This window comes from Acipenser ruthenus, chromosome 9, assembly GCF_902713425.1.
Source record: "Acipenser ruthenus chromosome 9, fAciRut3.2 maternal haplotype, whole genome shotgun sequence".
Classification (NCBI taxonomy): Eukaryota; Metazoa; Chordata; class Actinopteri; order Acipenseriformes; family Acipenseridae; genus Acipenser; species Acipenser ruthenus.
In genome coordinates this window covers 4,808,237-4,829,175 of record NC_081197.1, presented here as the reverse complement: position 1 = coordinate 4,829,175, position 20,939 = coordinate 4,808,237, and the positions used below count along the sequence as shown (strand labels likewise).

At 38.0% G+C, this 20,939-nt stretch overlaps 1 protein-coding gene across 5 annotated transcripts; it reads left to right on the top strand.

Moving 5' to 3' along the window:
* Window positions 1-1,450: 1,450 nt before the first annotated feature.
* Window positions 1,451-19,258, top strand: LOC131696538 (uncharacterized). Of its 5 annotated transcripts, none has more exons than XM_059030884.1 (12): window positions 1,451-1,590; window positions 2,277-2,349; window positions 2,943-2,997; window positions 4,317-4,658; window positions 5,691-5,978; window positions 6,574-6,678; window positions 10,179-10,349; window positions 11,251-14,299; window positions 14,441-14,776; window positions 15,949-16,245; window positions 17,714-17,789; window positions 19,099-19,258. In XM_059030884.1, exons 1-7 carry the CDS (start codon window positions 1,478-1,480, stop codon window positions 10,301-10,303), a joined length of 1,101 nt encoding a protein of 366 aa, XP_058886867.1. In that variant the 5' UTR covers window positions 1,451-1,477; the 3' UTR covers window positions 10,304-10,349; window positions 11,251-14,299; window positions 14,441-14,776; window positions 15,949-16,245; window positions 17,714-17,789; window positions 19,099-19,258. The 5 variants fall into 5 exon arrangements, with proteins under 5 accessions (XP_058886867.1, XP_058886868.1, XP_058886866.1 ...); XM_059030885.1 differs by having other exon boundaries at window positions 11,229-14,299; XM_059030883.1 differs by having other exon boundaries at window positions 10,179-11,693; window positions 14,234-14,299.
* Window positions 19,259-20,939: the final 1,681 nt, after the last annotated feature.

The following is a 20,939-nucleotide window of genomic DNA, read 5'->3' as shown; positions in this document are numbered from 1 at the left end:
ACCTGATCAGCCTCTGGATAGACTGCTGTGGGATGTTCCGCCACTCTTCCTGTGCAGCTGCAGCCAGCTGACGAAGGTTGGCTCGTTGGCCTGTCTCCTGTGGATGGCACTGGCGATTTGGTCCCACAGATGTTCGAGGCAAGACCTTGTCATTGTTTTCTTGAAGTCGTGCAATTGTAATCCTAGCACTGTGTGGTCTTGCATTGTTCTGCTGGAAAATCGACAGTTCCGGATTGGCTTGCAGGAACGGAAAAACTGTTGCCTGAAGGACTTTGTCAACGTATTGCTGAGCAGTAAGGTTGCCCTCCATCTGCACCAAAGGCTTTCTTGTGTTAAAGGAGATTCCTCGCCACATCATCACACTTCCACCACCCCACCGGTTGGCTTGCACAACGCAACAGTCAACATAACGGCCCGGGGCCGGTGTGCTGACCCTCTGCCTTCCAGGACATGGCCTGTCCCTCACAGAGCCGGTTTCCTTGTTTCTCTGGACTAGTCTGCTGATTGTTGAAGCAGAACATCTCATTCTCCGGGCAACTTCTCTCACAGACAGACCGCCTTCAATCATGCCGACAGCAACCAGGCGATCATCATTACTCAAGCAGGGCATGGTCGTATCTTTCGCTGTTCTTGCAATCATGTCTTTTCGAATGGCTAATTATACAGATTCTTAATCAACTCATGTTGGCAATTTTAACTAAACTCAAATAACAAACACTGAGCACCTGCCGTTTTTATGAAATCACATGACTTGAGCTCAGTATTTTGTTATCCCAAGGAACAATACTACTCAAACAATCAACAAACCTATCTGCTCACTATTAACATGACTCTATTCATTCAACTTTAGAATGTATTGCAACACTGACTTTGTGATTTAAGTGGGTTACACAGAGGTTATAGTATGTTTTAGTTTTTAGTTTTTTTTGCACTTAGAACAATCGCGTCTGTCTATCCTACTCAAACCCACATGTGAGTCATCTTTTGAATGGTTACAGACTAAGATCACAAAATAATACATTGTAATTTTAAGAGACCTAACGATAAGACTGGGTCATTCCATTTGATATCAAGGTGCACCTTGGATTGTGAAGAAACCGGTGGGGTCGAGTGGGGAGAACACAGTGTAAAACTTCCTATGTATTCTGAAGTTCAGGGCATCCTGAGATTAACCTGCTAATCACCTTCCTTGGTAAATCAAATTAAAGAGGACTTCTTTGGACAATTCAGACCTGGATGTGAAGGGATGTTATATGTTATATGAATCAAGCTTTAAAATAAGCATGTTAACCAAAATATGTTCTATAGTTGTTGTTTTTAGGACAAACCCTTTTTGACCTCAATCTTCCGGAGCTGAAGTTCACATTCTGTAAGTACATTTTCTGACTTGGGCTACTTTCTCAACGCAGTGACCTGATTCCAAAGTGAGGCTATTGTGCGAAAGAGATTGCACTCAGTGGATTGCAGTTCTCATGTGATGCTTATTGCTGTCATTTCAAAACAGGAAGCAGTAATCCTGTGTGTTTCTCACTTAAAACTAAAGAAGTGTTGGCAGAAAAAGGAATTCTCCTGCAGCTCCATACCGATTTGGTAAGTGATAGGACTATTGCTTCTGCTGGGAACTGAGTGTTTTTAATTGTTCTATTTTTACAAGCTGGCTTTTTATCTTAGTTTTTCTAATTTTACAATTAAACTGTATTTTTTTTAATTCAAATTGTATTCATTTTTTGTTTTCTGCTGTATCTTGAATATGTTGAGGTAGGTGTTGCCTCCACCCCATCAGTCACTATTGTAAAGTACGGGTAGGGTTAGCCGGTGGAGGTCAGGATTAGTTTGCTGCTGTTTCGCTTTTTGTTTGGATCACATATGCAGTGCACAGCTTTGCAAATGAGAAAACAGTGTAAAAAAATTCAAAAGTGAGAGAGTAAAGAAGAAACAGAAACAGTGCACACGCAATGATTTTGTGTGAGTGGAAAACACAATAGTCTACACTACACTATAAGCACATTCTGAACATTGTATTTGTTTTTCATTGTGTATGGGGTTAAATAAGTACAAAAATATTGAACGTTATATTAATTATTGCCGCAATTTTACTGTGATAATACACCATTAGCAAAGAATCAAAAGTGGACACTAACTACACCCTCCTAAATGAAGGCCACTGCATCCCATGGCAATGATATCATGAACTTCAAAAAACAAAAGTGAATAAGAAATCTGTGTAAAGAGACTTCAAACACTTTCAATTCTCTTTTTTTTGGTGACTGATCCAGTAAACAGAACTACAAAGAAGAAGAACACCACGAACAGAACGACATCGTCCACAACCCTGAAGTCAAGAACATGGTAATAAAATAAATCAAAGCATTTGGTTTGGAAACCAATGGTATGGAGTGCAATCAGGGCTGCCAATAACCTTGCTGCCCGCTCTGTGAAAGGGTTTTTCACTCACAAGGCTAACAGCTGCTCGGGTAATCATTCTAGGCTCAGGTTATTGTCTGGTATACTCAATCGGGGTTTACACAGTAGTTATTGCCTCTGGTGTTTGTACAAACTGGAGAAGGTAAGCAAGTCTACTTTATTATTTTTTAGAAACATGCATGATGAAATAACAATTGATTTCAGTAACGTGGCATGAAAGGCACTTGGAGTTGGAAAAGTAACCTTCATTTAAAGTGACGTCACTCTTTAGTAGGAAAGTAACACAAGAGGGGAAAAAAAAGACTAAAATAGCATATCTTTCTGTATCTATAATATCTGTCTGCGTATCCACCTACATCCTGGACAGTGTGGGGCACAGCAAGCAGTATGAGCGTTATGGTGTTTGTGAACAGGAAATACATGCTGAAAACAGGAAGGGTCCACATAGATTAATGTAAAGCCTTTGCAGTTTGAAGAAGACTTTTCTCTTAGATCTTGTGTTCACAATGTTTTCACAGCTATATCCCACCTGTAAACTCCACGTTGGCCTTTTCCTGCTCATTGCTTTCACAGGTAAGAGTGTTTACGTGAACTTTAAAATAAAACAAAGGTTAACAAATGTGGGGCAGCCCCCCCATGGCCCAGGGACAGGGTATTGCACACGTTGGGTTTACAGCTTGCGTAATTCAGGGCTCAGTCATGTGATGATATTGAGGAATTGCAATGGTTTATTCTTTATAAATCCTATATAAATTGGGCCAGCATTTATTCCAATTTTCATCTGTTTATGGAAGTTAATAGTAATAACAGAACTATCAAGAATGGTGTCGTATTGTATATAAGAGCACTGATTTACATCAGCATACATTCAAGTTATTTAGCATTTCAAATGCTCTGTTACCGCTTCTTATTTTGGTAAGTACAGTGTAAGTAATATATTGGGTTATTCTGGAATTAGTATTAACAGCTAGTTCAATGGCACACATGGCAATAGCAACTACCCACTTACTACTTTATTCCACCTTTTAATAGATATTTCAAGAGGATAATTAAAAAGATATAGCGGTACTAACACTGAGTGAACTCGTGTTCTACTTCAGAGTAGAAAGATGGCTGATAAAACAAATACTATTAGGCAGTCATGGATGTAGTATTAAGCAGACACCTTTGTGGTCATTGAAGTGGTCGTCTGGTAGGGAACGAAAGCCTGTGTTTAAAAAACCACTGCATTTATTTGTTTATTTCGAGATTAGAGTTAAGAAACGTCAGAATGTAAAAATGCGTTTGTATCTGTGTGTTTACAAAGTTATTAACGCATAAAGCTACTGAATTTCTAGGACAGACAATAAACACCCAACACACACATTTTTGTGTTGTTATTAATTTTAACATTATTCATTTTTGGTATTCTTTACAAGATTGTTTGTTTGGCGTGTTATTATAATGGCAAATAATTCTACAGGCATTTTAAAGTGTATAGACCATGCCCAGATACAATGACCCAATCCAGCACCAGTAACCAAGTGCATTATTACACCTTCATAAGGTGGCCCTTTATAACAGGGAATCGAGTGTAAAGCAGCATGGTCGAGGATCCCATTTACCCCATCATGACATTCCATTAACACTTTCATACTCGCTGTAATGTGGAACACAAATAGCACGGTCTTGTAACCATGGCTCCCAACTGTACTGTTATAAAGGGGGAGCACTGTACTGTAAAAAAAATAAAATACACACACATGCAAAAAATAACCAGGCCTGTGTGTTCATTGTCGTTCACAGAGACATACGTATTTATCAGCCCCGTTGTCAAAATGTATATCTTTTATTTTCATACAGAAGGATATACGAATATTATTCCTAACACTGTATTTCTTTATCCAACACAGATGTTGGCAGCTGCTCCCCGCAATCACCTCCCATCATTAGAGCATCTAAAGGAAGTAACGCTCTGCTGCCCTGCGCTGTCCCTGCAAACAATCACTCGAGGATGATCAGGGTTGAGTGGAGCAGAGGAGAACGCACGAGTCCTTTCTGTAAATACACTGTTGAAAGCAACACTATTACCCAAAATGAATGCGGGAGTCGAATGGAGGTGATATGGCAAAGCCACCATCTAAAAATCAAAGATCTCACAATCGGTGACAGCAGTATCTACAGCTGTGTAGCTGTCAGTCTTATACCCCCACCTATAATAGAAAACCGAAGTGAACTGACCCTTCTTGTCGAGGGTAGGTATATTTAAGTGTGTTTTTTTTATATATTCAAGTCTACTTTTGCGTTTGGTTTGACACAAAGTGGAGTGGAGTGTGCTGAATCAAGGGGGTGGGATTTCGACCTGGGTTTGCAGACAGAGTGAAAGCTAAAGCTGCTACAATAGCCTTTCCTTTGCTCCCTCTGCTGTTACAGAATACAAACTGCCTCCCTCTGCTCTAGTTCCGTGTGCAAGTGTAACAGCGCAATGCCTGGGTATGAATCACTGACCACGTGCATCAAAAGCCACACATGACATTTGAAAACACGTCTCTCTTTTATCTTTGCAGTCATTCTTTATGATACCCTGATTAACAGATGGGCTGCAGCAGCGAGGTGACATTCAAAATTCCACCTGTCACACCTCTACTTCCTGTCACCCACCATTTACACATTCATCACAATAATGGGGGCTGTTTACACATTGCTCTTGTGGACTGGGGGGGGCATATACAGCTTTAATCAGCAGACTGAAGAAGGCACTACTTTACTTGGTTAGGGTTTTACCTTACATTGTGTAGAAAAGCAAGGCTATAATTGATTACCCCACCCCAAAACAGATGAAAGCTGCCTGGTATGTTATGAACTCGTTTAACAGTCTATTCAATTTGATGTAAATTGACGCAAATCATTAAAAGCAGGGTACTTTGTTTAAACCAATACCTCGCAGCAGTGTGTGGGGAATCTCTTATTTTAGTAAAATGACAGGATGTGGTGGGCTGAGAATTGTTAGCACATCCAGCCTCCTTTTATCAGATGGATTTGCTTGTATGTGATGTTAGAGGCTTGATACAACACACCGACCCACACCCTAGTGCCCTATAAAGAAAATACTCTGCAGAGGTCAAAAGCAACGTACGTCAAGTGATTGACATGAAACAGTGACACAGTAATATTCCAGTTCAGAAGTAGAAGGCTCTTCCAGGTGGCCGATAGCTGGAGCCTCCGTTTTTAGACTTCTCTTTCCACGCTTCCACGGTGTGTTGACTGGATTGTTTTCTCTTTTCCAGGTATGAGGCTGGAATTGTTTCCCATGCCTTCCAACACGTCTCCGGACTGCATACAGCTGGTCTGCAGCCTAGCAAGCTTCTATCCTCCCAAAGTCAATGTTACCTGGAGTAAACAGGGGGTGACACTTTCTGACACCCTGCTGACAAACAGCAGCACATACCTCTGGAGAAGCACCCTGAGCCTCTGCAAACCCGACTGGAACGAGGGAGACGTGATCTCCTGTCACGTGAACAGCTCAGTCACAGCTCAGCCTCTCACTCATAACATCACCATTACTTTCGATGGAGGTAATGAAACAAACAAACAAACTTCGAAGAAAGGCTTTCTAAAGGGTCCCCTTTGAATTTGAACACAGTGCTTCCTCCAAATGCAGTCTAGCAAGACTGGGTGAGATTATGTCTCCATGCAGTATCTGAAAAGTGAGAATGCAGCTGTAGATGTGAACAGGTGTAGATGGGCTGACCCAGGGTCTGTTTACAGAGTGCAATCACTGCTGGTCTAGAGTCAGACTGCACAGTATATAGGGACTCAATTCTTACATGTCAGGGATCTTGCCTTCATAGCGCAGCAGAGCCTCCAGTCCTGAAGGTTGCAGGTTCACAATTAATGAAGTTGATAATTCCGTTTTTTTGTTTTTTTTTATTATTGTTATTTTACATTGAACAGTTGTGAAGTTTGGAATTATTATTTTATTTATTTATTTTTATTTTCGTTTTGTGTAAAGTGTAAACTGATCCATGGGCTGACCTAGGCTGTGCAGCGCATTGAGCACAGCTGAGACACAAAGCAAGCGTTGTGCCTCTGCTTCTCATTCAGCTGAGCTGAAAGTAGAAAGCTGCATGATGTTCTTTTGAGTTCATTGTTGTCTTGCTGTTGTTTCAGATGTGCAGTGCTGCACCCCAAGCTGGACCACAATCATAGTCACATGTGTCTGTCTGTCTGCAGCGATCATACTGGGGACCAGCATTTTACTCAAATGTCGGAAAGGTGAGTGAAGACCATATCTCTCAGTGACCTGGGATTCACCAGCCTTACACACACTAGCATTACAAACAAGGCACTTAGCAACAGAGATATACTGGATTCACAGTACACTTATAATAAGCACCCTCAGAATGAATTGAAATCATTACAGGAGACTTAAGAGGTGTGCTTTAAGAGAAGTGTTCTTGGGGTGATATGTGGCTCATATTCACAGGGATTTAAAAACTTGAGAAAATTTTAATGACTGCTTAAAAAACAAAAACAAAAAAAAAACAAAAAAACAAGAAGAATACATTTCTTTGAAACAGCTGAAAAAGGTTTATCGAAATAATAATAAAAAAAAATAGCCCCCAACAAAACACTGTTTAAAACATCCTTAAAGGTTTGTCAGACATGGGAAGATGTTGTGGAGTCTTTGTTGTGAGGCCTGTAGACCTGATATAAAGAGCCTTTGCAGAGAAGCAAAGTAAACACACATTGTAGGCCGGATGTCAACCCTTTTTGCTTCAGTCAAACATTAGGCACATCTCTCTGGCTCATTTCTCTCCCAGGACACCATGTGGTTGGTATCATGTGATGAATGGTGGCAGAAGGTGGCAGTCAATGAGAGGCATTGTCAACTGTTTATGTTATTCAAAGCTGAGAAGTGTCCTGTGAACGCAGCTCAATCTTATTTCAGGTGTTATTTACTTGAAACAAAGAGATTCCACAGAACCACCAACACAAAAACATTTAAGCACATAAATATATCCATTTATCAGACCATCACTTAGACCACAAAGTGTCATTATGACTAGGTGTCAGTATCATACCATGCATGTCAACATTCACAGCTCTTCAAATTATTTAAGTGCATGTTTCAGTGCAGGTGCTCCACTATCTGCAATGCCCTTGATTCATACATGTAAAATGCACTAAATCAGCAATTATTTAGAGCAAGCCTTTTGGTTTTAAATATTTACCTGGCACCCCACATAATAAACCGTTACTCTTTGTTGTTTTGGTTTTGAGTACCTCTAAAATAAAAATAAAAACCGGACTTGAAAGTGCTTAAGTAAATTCAAAATAAAGATTTGTAAAAAAAACTAAACAAATGAAACCTCTGTTCAGTATCTATAATTCCTATCACGGGGTATCAATTAGATAATAAACAGACTAATATATATTTGCAAAGATTTAACATTCCACTTTTACCTCATTGAGTAAATGTGACCTATGTTATTGTGCATGCTTATTTTTCGATGAGCAAGCATTGATCCTGTGTCAAATACCGAACTGGTGTTTCGGTGGGACCTCGGTTGCACTCCATTTTGTGTGTGAGCTGTATATTTTACTTTGCAGGTCAGCAGATAAGGTCTATAGCATTTATCTTTACATCTTTAACATTGGTTCACACATTTTCTGCCTCCTATTAGCATGAAGCAGCAAACTAGAGCGTGCAGCTTGCTGATACAAGGTGCTTCCTGTCCAGTTAACCGCACCATGTTTTAATAAAACTCTCTTTTAAACTCTTTCTGTGCCTTGCTGGAGGTGTGAGGAAGTGTGCAGGTCTGAAGGTCTTTGCTCACCGGATTAGTTTCTTTATCTGGGCCTGGTTATCTTGAGTACACCTCCCATAATATTGCTCTGAAAAAAAGTAAATACCATCTTTGCATAATTACATTTATTACGGCTTTCGCAGTGTTTGGGAACCAGAGCACATGCTGGTCTTCAGTCCTGAACTGAACTGACGCTCTTATCCTTTCTCCTCCTTTATTAAATTGCCAGTTAATGATCCCAATTTAGCTTGACCACATTCTCGCATGTTTTTCAGTTCTCCTCCAAACAGGTCCAACACGTCCTAGTCCAGTCACATTCTCTATTGGCAGGCATGCCTGCCTGTGGGAAGGGTACAGACACAATGGTTTACATGGTGCTCTGCCCTGTCACCCTAAGAAACTGAGATAATGAGTTATTTCATTTTGTTTGATGTCAAATCTGCTGATGAAGACTCAGGGGAGCAGCTGGTGGTCTTTAAAGTGGACTCTTCTACCTTTTGCCTTTATCTTTTATTGAGAAAAAAAGGCTCATTACATGTACGTTTTGCATCACCCTATAGAATTAACAAATTTAGTTTCATAAAGTCGATTGAAACCTGCTGAATAATGTTACGTTAACATATTGAATTACATACCGTTTTGTAGTTTTTCCATAAAATCTAACATGAAATACTGTACTACTATTATGATAGACTTCCAGTAGACTTTTGTGATATCATTTTGTAGTTTATTTGATTACATGATGTTAAATTATGTGAATATATTATTTTTTTTTCTATTCTGTCTCAATCCTAAAATTCTAGGTGATGCAAAATGTTTGACCATAGCTGTAGTTCTTAGGATGTGAAACTCACAGATTCATTTTTGGATAAATACAGGATTTAAATAAAAACTGTACGGTGGTTTATTGATTTGTATTGTACATGCAAAACTAAAAAGGAAAGTCCATGATTTTCCTGGGCGTACCAGTAAACAGAGGAAACACAATACAGAACAGAAACCCCCACAGGTAAGTCCCAGCAGTAAGAATGTTAAAAGAAGTGTGATGGTTTTCATATTCCACAAGGTGGCAGTGTCTTGTTAGGGACTTTAGAGAACAGCCTGTCAAAACTACAGCAAGACCACTACAGTCACTCAGACATGCGCTACCAACACTGCTTCTGGAGAAAGCCCTTGTTTGTGATAAGTATGTTTTTACTATAATGTTTTGGATAATCCAGAGGTTTAGATCACCAGGGTTTGAATAATCTTTTGGCAGATGTTTAAAGAACAATAGAAAACAAGATTACATCTCAAAGCTTGCATCTCATTTCCTGAAACAATGTTGCTGTACTAATGATAGGTACTGCTGCTATGGCTTTCGATGTGTGAAGATGTTATCATATTTAGTCATTCTTTTCATATTTTCTCTAGCATAGTGTTAATATATTTAAGATTACAAGCACTATCTGAAAAACTTCAAGTTAAAAGCATGCAGTATGTCGCGGGAAAACCTCAAAAAAAAAAAAAAGCTCAAATAAAAGTACAAATGAGTCAGTCGATTTTATTTATTTATTGTTCAAAGCCAGAAATAATATATTCAGAGATAAGGTGTAGGGAAACAGCCCATAAGTGTTCTGCAGAATATGAAGTTCAAAATGGAATGAAGTTCAGAATGGAATCTCTGTCTGAGTTGAGTTATGGATGGTATTGAAGTGGACTGGGCGACTCAACCCAATGCACAGGTGGAGACTGGGGCACAAGCTCAGGCTGTTGTGCTTGCCGAAGCAGCATCTTAACTGCCATACAAGAGCCAGGCTGGTTTGCACGAGCAGTTCCGAAGCTAGTAGAGTTTGCCTTATGTGCACAACATTCTTTCATTCTCACACTCCACCCTCGCTGCGTCTCTTTACCCACGAACCCACCCCACCCCACTGGCACGCTGCACTATAGTCCTTGAAGATAGATTTTGTTTTCTAATTCCAGGTACCTGTCTGAGGTCCAATGAAGGGACTGTGTTGAATAACCTTGTATATGAAAACCTGCAGTTCAGCACAGCACATGAAGACCACAGTAAAACCAGCGCAAGCAGCTGTATCTATGACAATTAGCAGCACTTAGTAGAGCCCAAGTGGTGTGATTTACTTTCACTCTGAGGTACTTATTGATTCAAAAGACAACATGATGTGTATTAAATACTTTTGAATTTTAGATACTGTATTAAAGTAAACAAATACACCACTAATGTACCACACTTGCTGTTTTTGATTTGAAATGAATGTATTGGAGCTATTTGTTGAAGTCGTTATGTATGTATGTATGTATGTATGTATGTATGTATGTGTATGTATGTAAATAGTAAAATAAACATAACATGAATGACCTAAAATGTGTAGTTTGAGAATAAATAAGATGAGATAATGTACACTATATAAGTATAAAGGAAAGTAAATGGATAAATAGACTCAATACCACGATGCCTGGAACACAAATCCTCAGCCATCAGATTCGATCATGGTAAACAACTGCACTGAACACCAGGGGTCATTTTCACAAAGCATTAGAAAAACCTTTGTAAACTGAATGCTGCCTACGTGGGTTTATATAAGGTTTACCAAGTTTGTAAACCTTACATTTCGCACAGTGTTAGTGTGGATATTTGACACATTGTCGTAGACAAAAGTATATTTGTTAAATGAAGACCTTTATAGGGTTATCATATGACTCCATGTTCACTGGGACAGTTCAGGCTTTTTGACTCACATCACAATGCATTCTGGTATGTTTTACCTACTCAGGTACCTTTCACCTCTTTAAGAGATGCAGGACTACACTTACCAGAATGCATTGGGGGGCCAGTTAAAAAGCCTGAACTGTCCCAAACTGTCCCAGTTAACATGGAGTCACATGGTAACCCTAGACTTTTAGTTTAAGTGAGAATATTCGCTTAACAATCAAGTATCTCCTACATGTACCATAACCCTCAGTCCGCTTAAAGCTGGTGTTTAGCTAGCTGAGAAGTAATCCCGTGCGGAGCATGGTGTGTTGTATTTTTCAGCTCCTCCTTGTGTGTGCCGCCGAAGTCCAGGGGAGGAGACAGGCTCTCGAGAGATCTGCAGGGAGAGCAGGAGTGGGGTGTTGCACCTCAAAGCCGGGCTATAAGCCCCATAAGTTAAGTACTAGTGTTTTGCTGGAAAGCAATTGTTTGTTTAACTGGGGCTATAGCCAGCTTGAGGTGTAACCAGTATTTACAGATCAGAGCCGATCCTTTAGGAAGAACCTGCATTAAGGGCCGTGGGTTTCCTGTCTGTTCTAGAGCAGGCGGTGCCACAAGGAGAAGGAGCAGCCAGGCCGAGCTGCAACACAGGGAACCCCAGCCAGGCAATCGTGGGATCACAGGCATGGAGACAAGCCAGCCAAGGAGACAGAGCAAGGAGAACACAGTGGGGGAACTGGTGCTGTGACAGAGCCAGGAAAGGACAATCACTGACGGGGGCAGAGGTCAATGCACAAAGACGAAGTAGCATTGCTGCTGCATTCTTGTATTTAAAAGGGAGGAGTGAGGAGGGGTTTTAGGAGTGCCAGTGCACTGGATATAGCGAAACACTTTTGTATTGTTTTATTAGTGTTTTAGTGTATTTATTGGGGAATGTATTTTAAGGGTGCACTGCAATTGTTGGTGCTACTGCCAAGAGGAGGGATATTTGTGTGTGTGTTGTTTTTATCTGATTACTGCTCTGTGATTGGTTTTTAGATATACAGTGATACTTTTGCACTGCAGTATTGAATTCTGTACACAACAAAAGATTTTGAGCTTGATGTCGTGCGTGCTGTGTGGCACACTGTACCTCCGGCTTTAGTTACTTTGGAGTCCGACTGGCAGTGGAGTAACCACTGACCAGAGAAAAAGCAAAGAACCTGTTTCACCACTTTTGTGCATATATGTTTACTGTGACAGCAAATGTGATCAGAAATAAATCTGATAACGTTCCATTATCTCGGGTGTGAATGGAAATTAGCCTGCAGTTTTATTCAAGAGGTGCATGAGGTAAATAGATACAGAAGAGATTAGAACTGGCCCTTTCCACTCTGCTTGTTTTCTGTCCAATTAAAATGCTGGCCTCGGTAGTTTCTACACACAGGAAATGGTTTTAATCAATAACAATCCTGTACTGATGAAAGATCACAGTGCTGAAGCACATTAACTGTCTTTACTTGCATATGAATTGGGGGCTGCATTTATTTTTTCTGAGGTGTTATTGCGTGATGCTGCAATAGCATGGTATATGCTGGGTTCAAAGAACTGGCGTCTGACGCTGTTTCAGCAATAGTTCAGAGCAAACTGAAGATTTATTGAAGCCAGCGGTTGTGGGTGACATTTGTTTGTTATTGTGTGAAAACGGGTTAGTTTTACAAGAACAATAGAAAAGGCTGGTATCTGGTTTCAGATAACAGGTCACAGTTTTCAGTGGATAAGCGCTGCCCGTTTTAATAAGAAAAACAGTCTCACTACCCACAGAACATACACAAGTTAGCTTAAAACAATCTTAACAAAGTATTCAAATAGTCCTTAACCAGCACACTAATTTATAACTGAAGACTAAGTGGAACACTATTTCATTGTCCTACAGGGACCAATACTGTATGTTACTTAGAAATGTATTAAAATTCAATTGATTAGGGGACTCTGCATTTGTCTGGCCGACTAATTCTTAGTTTCTTTCAATCTCTGTACCAATCACTGTATGTACAAAACTGATTTATTTTCAAACGTAAAAGTGTATTGCAGTTGGTATTTATTGAAGAAGGTAGTATTGATTCACAAAAGATCAGCAAAAATAGGACTTGGTGTTCTTGTTCCACTGAAAGATATTATAATGATTTTAAATTTGTTGACCGCATTGGTAAGTGTCAATTCTTATTGAGATTGTTGAGAAAACATTAATCCACATCACATGCAACATATAACGATATTTCAGACACGATATTCACCTCTCAATGATCTATAATTCAGACAAAAAATATTCAGAAAAAGTTTCATCTAGTTATTGTGCCGTAATATAATGCAGTTCTCAAAGACAGACACAGATCTTGTTTCTTGATTTTTAGATTTGCTTTGTATTTCTTGCTGAATGTGAGGCTTATGTTGTCAAGATCTCTACATGTTCATTTATAAACAGTATTAATGGTACTAACTCATACATAACAGCAACAAAAACATTTAACCAGCTGTTTTGCACACCCCCACATTTCCCTAGATCCATCTGAAGAAACATAGTCTGCCCACTGGTTAACTGTATTCACACATCACTGATGTGCACAATGCTGAAAACTGAACTAAGAACCATAGTGAATATGAGGGATTCAGGCACAATAAAACCCATATTATTCTGTGGCTTTATCTTTAGATTCAGAGGGGTGGTAAAGCATTAAGCACCATTATTTAAATCATGTTCCACAAATGTAGAGCTACAGGACTCTCTGTTCCCCCCTGCCCCGTCACCGTGCTCTGGTCAAAAGAGCTGACCCGTAACGATACGGGTGAGAGCCCGGGGAGTTTCTCGTACGAGGCTTTCACAGTCACTGAAGCCTTTAGATATTCTGCTGTTAGCAGGACTGAAGATCAAGCTGCAACATTCCAGATATTAAATGACTCCATTTTGATTATTACCTTTTTAGTAAGATTGTTACATTTTAGTAATTAAATATACGCTTTCTCTATTTTTAAAAATAAAGAAACGAAACAAACCCCCAGTGTCCTCCTAAAACAAGTAGGTCACACAATAGTGTGGTTTTCTACTGAGCTTCAGTCACTCGAGCATTAAAAGTTTCAAACAATGTCCGGTAGAATCACATGACTTCGCTTGGGGACAGACTGCAGGTAGATTGCGCTTTGTCAACTCTGCAACCTCAAGAACGTCTGGCTGCAGTAAGTACAAAATGTAATGATTAAAGTGAACACATGTTAGGCAGAAGTGTCCAAGTAAAGCTATTTTACTTGACCGTGGGCCTGTTGTAATTTTGTTGTCTTTTTTCAGCAGATACCATGAAGCTACTCCTGATGGTTTCAGTTTGCCTGTTGCTCGAAGACTTTTTAAATCAAAAAGGTAAAGAGAACTGTGTTGAGAAAGCTCATTATCCACAGGCTCATTTTAGGGTTATCATGAAACGTATTTAATGTGTATTAATCAAACTGAACTAATCACTGCATTTTGTTTGTTTGTTTTTACTGTGCACTATGACTAAAGTCACAGCATCCCAGGATCCACACATTGTCACAGCACTGAAAGGAGGAACAGCGACTATTGATTGTTTACATGGTTTAAATAACACTGAAGGGATGGCTGTCACTTTACAAAGAAATGCAACCTTGTGTTACAAAGTGATTGGGAACTACAGTACCTGGGAAGAACAGTGTAATGAAAGCTTCAACATGACATGGAATAACAAGACCAACACTATATCTTTTATAATTAAAGCTCTTATTTTAAATGACTCTGATATTTACACCTGTAAATTGGACAGAGTTATACCTCCACCAACACATTCTATAACAGAAAACAAAACATTTCTTCAAGTGACAGGTACGTAAAGTTTATCTTCCTGTATTTCAATTCTGTCTAAAAAAAAACACATTTAAAATCTTGTAAATTGTACCTTAAAAAAACGTTTCTATATCTTACAAAATTAATTCACTGTCATACAAAGCTCGAGTTAGCCAAAGCCATGCTAGAGGATGCAGATTTCAAAGTTAATTATAGGCAAGCTGATATTACATAAACCAAAAATACACTTGCTCTTTTACGGGAAAGATAGTATGCAATTCCTAATAATAATGAATCTGGTCAAAGAAAACCTGTCATCTATAATTGATTGAAACATTCTAAATTATGTTTTTTTTCTGATACAACTTGCAACACACAAAAGAAAAATGACAACACACCATATGGCTGAAAGATGAGTGCTACATGAGTAATTCATAATAATAATGAAGCTCTACTGGTCCTTGTGATAAAACAGAACGGAACAAGATTACAAAACTGATTTAATACGAGGTATTATTAATGAATGACATCTGAGTGTGAATGTATTATTATAAGTCTACTAACTCCAAACTCATCTTGTTCCAGTATCACATTAATAATATTTGATCTTTTTAACTCTATATTTTATAATTAAAGCTTTTATTTTAAATGACTGGTGTTCACACCTGTAAATTGGAAAGAGTTATACCTCCACCAACACAATCAGTAACGGAAAACAAAACATTTCTTCAAGTGACTGGTCTTCTTCATGTTACTAAGAACTTCCCTTAGAAACAGGGTGGCAAAACAGATGCCTGCAGATAGTAGTACATGCTCTTGTATACAGCATATAATAGATGATAATCTACAAACTGGTAAAAACTGAAGTGGAATGAATTCATTCTTTCTTTAATAATTAAGGGCAAAATGTAAAGCTTACCTTCATTAGTGAACCTTTGATAGTGGAAGTTTACTGGTGTTTAGGGTTCAGTAGTACCTGCCCTGGGAGGCACTGTAGAAGCACAGGATTTACCACATCACACAATACCAATAGAAAGGCATGAGCGTACTGGATTACTGCACAGCAATGCATGTTTCAACATTAAGATTGTATTTATTCAATGTGCATATTGGATAATACAACTTTTATTCTACCCTTCCATTTTTAACATTTGGGAGGGTTTTTTAATTTTAATTTAATTTTAGACATTTATGTTTGAATTTTTTTTCAGCCCGTCCGAACATCGGGCTGGTTTATGTGAACAGTTCCAATGGAAGCACCCGGTTGGTTTGCACTTCGGAGGGCTTCAGCCCAAAGCACATTGAGGTGTCCTGGTTTAAAGATGGAGAACTGATCAGCAACGACGCTCATGAGGAGAATCTGACTTCTAATGATGACGGCTCCTTTACTCTTACAAGTTACTGCAGTGTGTCTGGAAGTGGAGATTACACCTGTCAGGTCAACCATTCCACGCTTCAATCACCCCTCACTGCAAGTGTTACTGTATCGGCACATGAAGATAACCAAGGTAGGGTTATTCTTGCTAAATATGACTAAATTTATTGCAGGTTCTGCATTGCATTGTTTCAGGCAGGCTACTCAACTTGTATCAGTTAATTCAACTTTCATCTTAGTTATTTAAGTGTTGAGTAAAAATAAATAATACTTAAGTTATGTTAAGGGTCATTTTCCTGTATATTCCCGAGTCCCCCTTCCTTGTCTTTTTGTACTGTAAGCGTGTATAGTGTCCACGCTTCAATCACCCCTCGCTGCGTGTTACTGTACCGGTACATGAAGATAACCAGATTAGAATCATTTTACATTTGCAAAGTAAGTGCCCCATGCGATTTCCATTTTCAATGCTTTTCTATAGTTAAGCATGTTTTCCTATGCTTTACCATAATCATCACTGATGTACAGTAGCATGCTTGCCTGAGCTCAACTGTGCTTTGTGTAAGATGCTACTTTGCTATGCTTTTACTACAGTGCGTTTAAAGAGAAGCTATTTGTCTATTTCTTGACTGCAGAGGAAAGTTCATTCCGCTCTTCATTAACCACCAGAGTGAATATTACTGTGCTACTCTATAACTCATAACCTTACCTCATCCGTCTGTGTAGGCAGTGCTATACTGAACTAACTAAAAGCATGTTAGGGGCTTGTGAGTCTTTCAAATAACATGATGAGTTCTGAACAAGAACCATTTATAAACCACAAAAAAAAAAAATTGAAAACGTTGAAATCTGCTCAGTAAGTAAAGACATTAAAACAAGTTAAAATGACTTGAAAGACCGAAGTTTAAAGGGTTTGTTTTACTTTAATGTTCTGTTTGAATGTATTAACATACAAGGATGCTAAAAACACTTCAAAGTGTTATAAACACTTATTACTAAAGGTGTGAATAAGAATGTGTTCAATAACACGGTACGAGGCTGTAATCAAGTGTCATTAAAATAATAATGTTTACTGATATGAAAACGAAAGCGGGACTGGCAGAAGTACTGAATATAAGACAAACTGATAAAAACCCCTTTTGGTTTCCCTCGCAAATCAACACGAGAAAAACAAACAAACAAAAAAACGGTTTATCAAGTGCTTTGTTATTAATAGCTGTTAATTTAGAAAATGTGCAATGCAAGGTCTGGCAGATTCTGTAAAAGAAACTATTTCAGTTTCAAAATGATTGCGATTGAAATGTGCACAGGCTGACTGACTTGCACCCGTGCACTCTTTGAATGTCACGCCATTGCAATCCCATTGTAAGACGCTAGAGCTGAGGAGCCTGTCGATTGCTACCATCATGTTCTGCTCAGCTAAAGTTTCATGTGTTTGCTTTTATTAGTATATGGATGAGAAGTAATCATGCACCTGTGTAGAACTCATGCACTTTAACATTGTCTTTACAGGTCATCACCTGTGTAGAACTCATGCACTTTAACATTGTCTTCACAGGTCATCACCTGTGTAGAACTCATGCACTTTAACATTGTCTTCACAGGTCATCACCTGTTTCGTTTGGCGGTGGTGGTTATTGGCCTCCTCTTCATCTGTGCAATATTGCTCATAATACACAGGTACTGGAAATGATAAGGCATTCCAAGTGTGTTTCTTTCATTAAAATTACTTTATTGTTTGTCAAATGATTATTATTATTATTATTATTATTATTATTATTATTATTATTATTATTATTATTATTATTATTATTATACATAAATTAGAGACAAGAGTTAGAGCATTTTGTGGGTAAATAAATTAAGAAACAGTAAATTATTATTTTTTTTAAATAATTCAGGAAAATATATTTTTTTTTAAGAAAAATAGATAAAGGTGTTATTGCAGATACAGTTCTATGAGAAAATTAGAAGTTCTATTTGAAAATTTGAAAATGATCTGATTTTTTGTGGATTTTAAATTTTTCTTTTTTTTAAATAGTATTAATAAAACAGTAGAGCCCATCTCTAACTGAAGAGTCTGCTTTTCTGAACTATAACCAAACATAATTGTAATAAATATGTTTTTATTAATTACAACGTTGGTCTCCAGGATAAACCCCTAAAGATTATTACCTAAATGACATGATACAAACAAATAAAATAATCATTCTAAAAATGAAGGATTCACATATAGTATAACAGTATAATATATAAATCAGCATAGTAAACTCCTTAACAATAAAAATGAATTACCAAACACCCAGTTCAGTTCCCTACATCACAGTAAAGGCCTAAACACCTGCATTACCCACAAAAATACTTCTAATGCATATCATTTCTGTATTGAAGTATTTGTACAACATTCAAAAACGGAAAAATAGACTAAATATGTGCACATTATATGAATCACATTATGAGTAATTAAGAAGCTTGCAGGTCTTTTTGAAATAGATTGAAAAAGATCCTGTCCCTGTGCTTACTGCATTTCCAGATTTATTGTATTACTCACAACTCTGTGCTGGTTACATTTTACAAGTACACAGTGGAAGAGGGGGTTTTTTTTGTTTTTTTTAACAAAACGATCAGACATCTATGAAATAATAATAAAATCTATATATTGCATATGTATATTTTATTGTTTAATTAAATAATAAAAACAAAACTAGTACAAAACTCTTTTTTTTTTGTATTACACAGGGGCAATGCTTTTCTTGGCCTTATATTCTTGCCCCTGGATTGATTTCCTGCTGCTCTTTATTTAGATTAATTGTTTAAAAATGAACACGTTTTGCAAATGACTTCATTACTGTACACGTGCAGCTTTGAATTTACAAATTAAGTACACTCAGTAACCACACAATGCTTCCCTGATCAGAGTACCGGTACTGTAGTTCACAGCAGTGCAAACACATGTTTTATTAAATTTTTTTTGTTCCCTTCATTCTAGGTACGGATTTAAACACCATCCAAATCACATCAAGGATACGGCCTAACTCCTGTTACATTCTGTCTTGAACATATAACCCTGAATTGCTTTTTGATTTTGCTTTTTTAATATTCTGTAATTGTGTGCAGTATATTGTGCAATTAAAACATTACAAAATGCATCTACACTCTATCCATGTAATCATTCTTTATTGTCCAGTTGAAAACATGCTCTATAAAATGGTGCTGCAGTGCAATTTTAAGATACATAGCATACTGTAATGTGCATTTATGCTAAACACGACTGAACTGAAATGTAAGCACGTAGTTCACCACAGATGTAAAAGGGTCTGACTACCACAGCTGAACCACAGCGTATTATGTAATAACGGTGGAACAGAAACGTGTTTGTCAGATAAAATGCAGTAACATGGGTCTGGTCTTTCTTTACAATGTGCATTGGGTTTGAGGTAGACTGTGACCAGTTTTAGTTAATAAAGGCTGAGGAACAAGGTCAGCTGCTGACAGTAAATGAGCGTGTGTGAAAAAACACATGTTACAGACCAATCCCCCTCACAACATGTGGGTGCAATAGAACATCATTTTATATAGCAGCTATGCCAACAGTCTCACAGCGCTTTGCACGTAATTAATAATAATAATAAAAAACAATAGAATACATAACCTCATAACAAGCTTCCTCAGCCTTTATAAAACATATGTTGAGGTTCACCTTTTGCATTGAGTATTTAAATTTGTGTATTCAAACTAAACTTGTTATCATATAAAATGCATGGTAGAGCAGTAAACTGGTAGAGCAATAACTAGAATGCATGTAAAATGAACTATGCTACGCTTTATAATGCATAGATGTTTAGAAGTGAGGGTCAACTTATATAAAAAAAAGTTGTTTTAATACAAAAAGAAAAATGTGACTGAAGGGGGTAATAAAAATATAGATTTTGTAAAAGGAATACTTTTTAATCCTGAAATGAATCCAGACATTTTAAAGACCTCTTAAAGACTGCAAAGAGAATGCACCTATAGTAAATGCTAAAACAGTGTTCATATTTAGTGCAGGACGGCAACGAAATGCAGAACTATGAGTAAAACAGTAAAAGCATATGAAAAGCAAGCAACAGTACAACATTAAAGAACCAATTCACCATGGCAAGCAATAGCAGCATCACACAGTTTAACAGAGCACAGCTAGATGGAACACTTTTTGAACCACTACCAATTTCTAGAGTGTGGAGAAGCCATGATTTACAACCATTCAAAATTAAACTGAAAAAGTAAATATTTGTAATAGATTTTGGTAAGATTGCTATGCAAACAGCAAACACCAATCTTTGGTTTTACTTGCTAGATACACCCCCATAACTTCTGTTTTCTGTATTTCTCGCTGTCTGAGTGTTTCCTGAACATCTCCTCTGCCTGTGTATTTCCTGTCACCCTGATAAAAGTTTACCACATTAAATTTGCACAGTACTCTTGCAATGTTCCCATGCTTTTCTTTCATGTAGCAGTCAGGTCACAGGATTTCTACAGGCATCTCCTAAAGGTGCTCAAAATAGACAGCGTAGAGAGGAGAAAACTGAAGAATGTTCAGTACTTGAGGATGGTGAAAACACATTCAAAAGACAGTCTCCACCGTACACAATACATGCATCCAGTTTAAGCACAGGACCCTATTGATCCCTGGAGGTCTGTTAAAAACTAAAAACATGGAGCTTTAGACCAAACCGGGGTCTTGTTTAATGATCTAAAAGGTGGCAGATCTAAATATTGCTACACATAAACTGTAGATGAATTACTTATTAACGTTACTGAATACAATACGATCCATATACGATCACTATT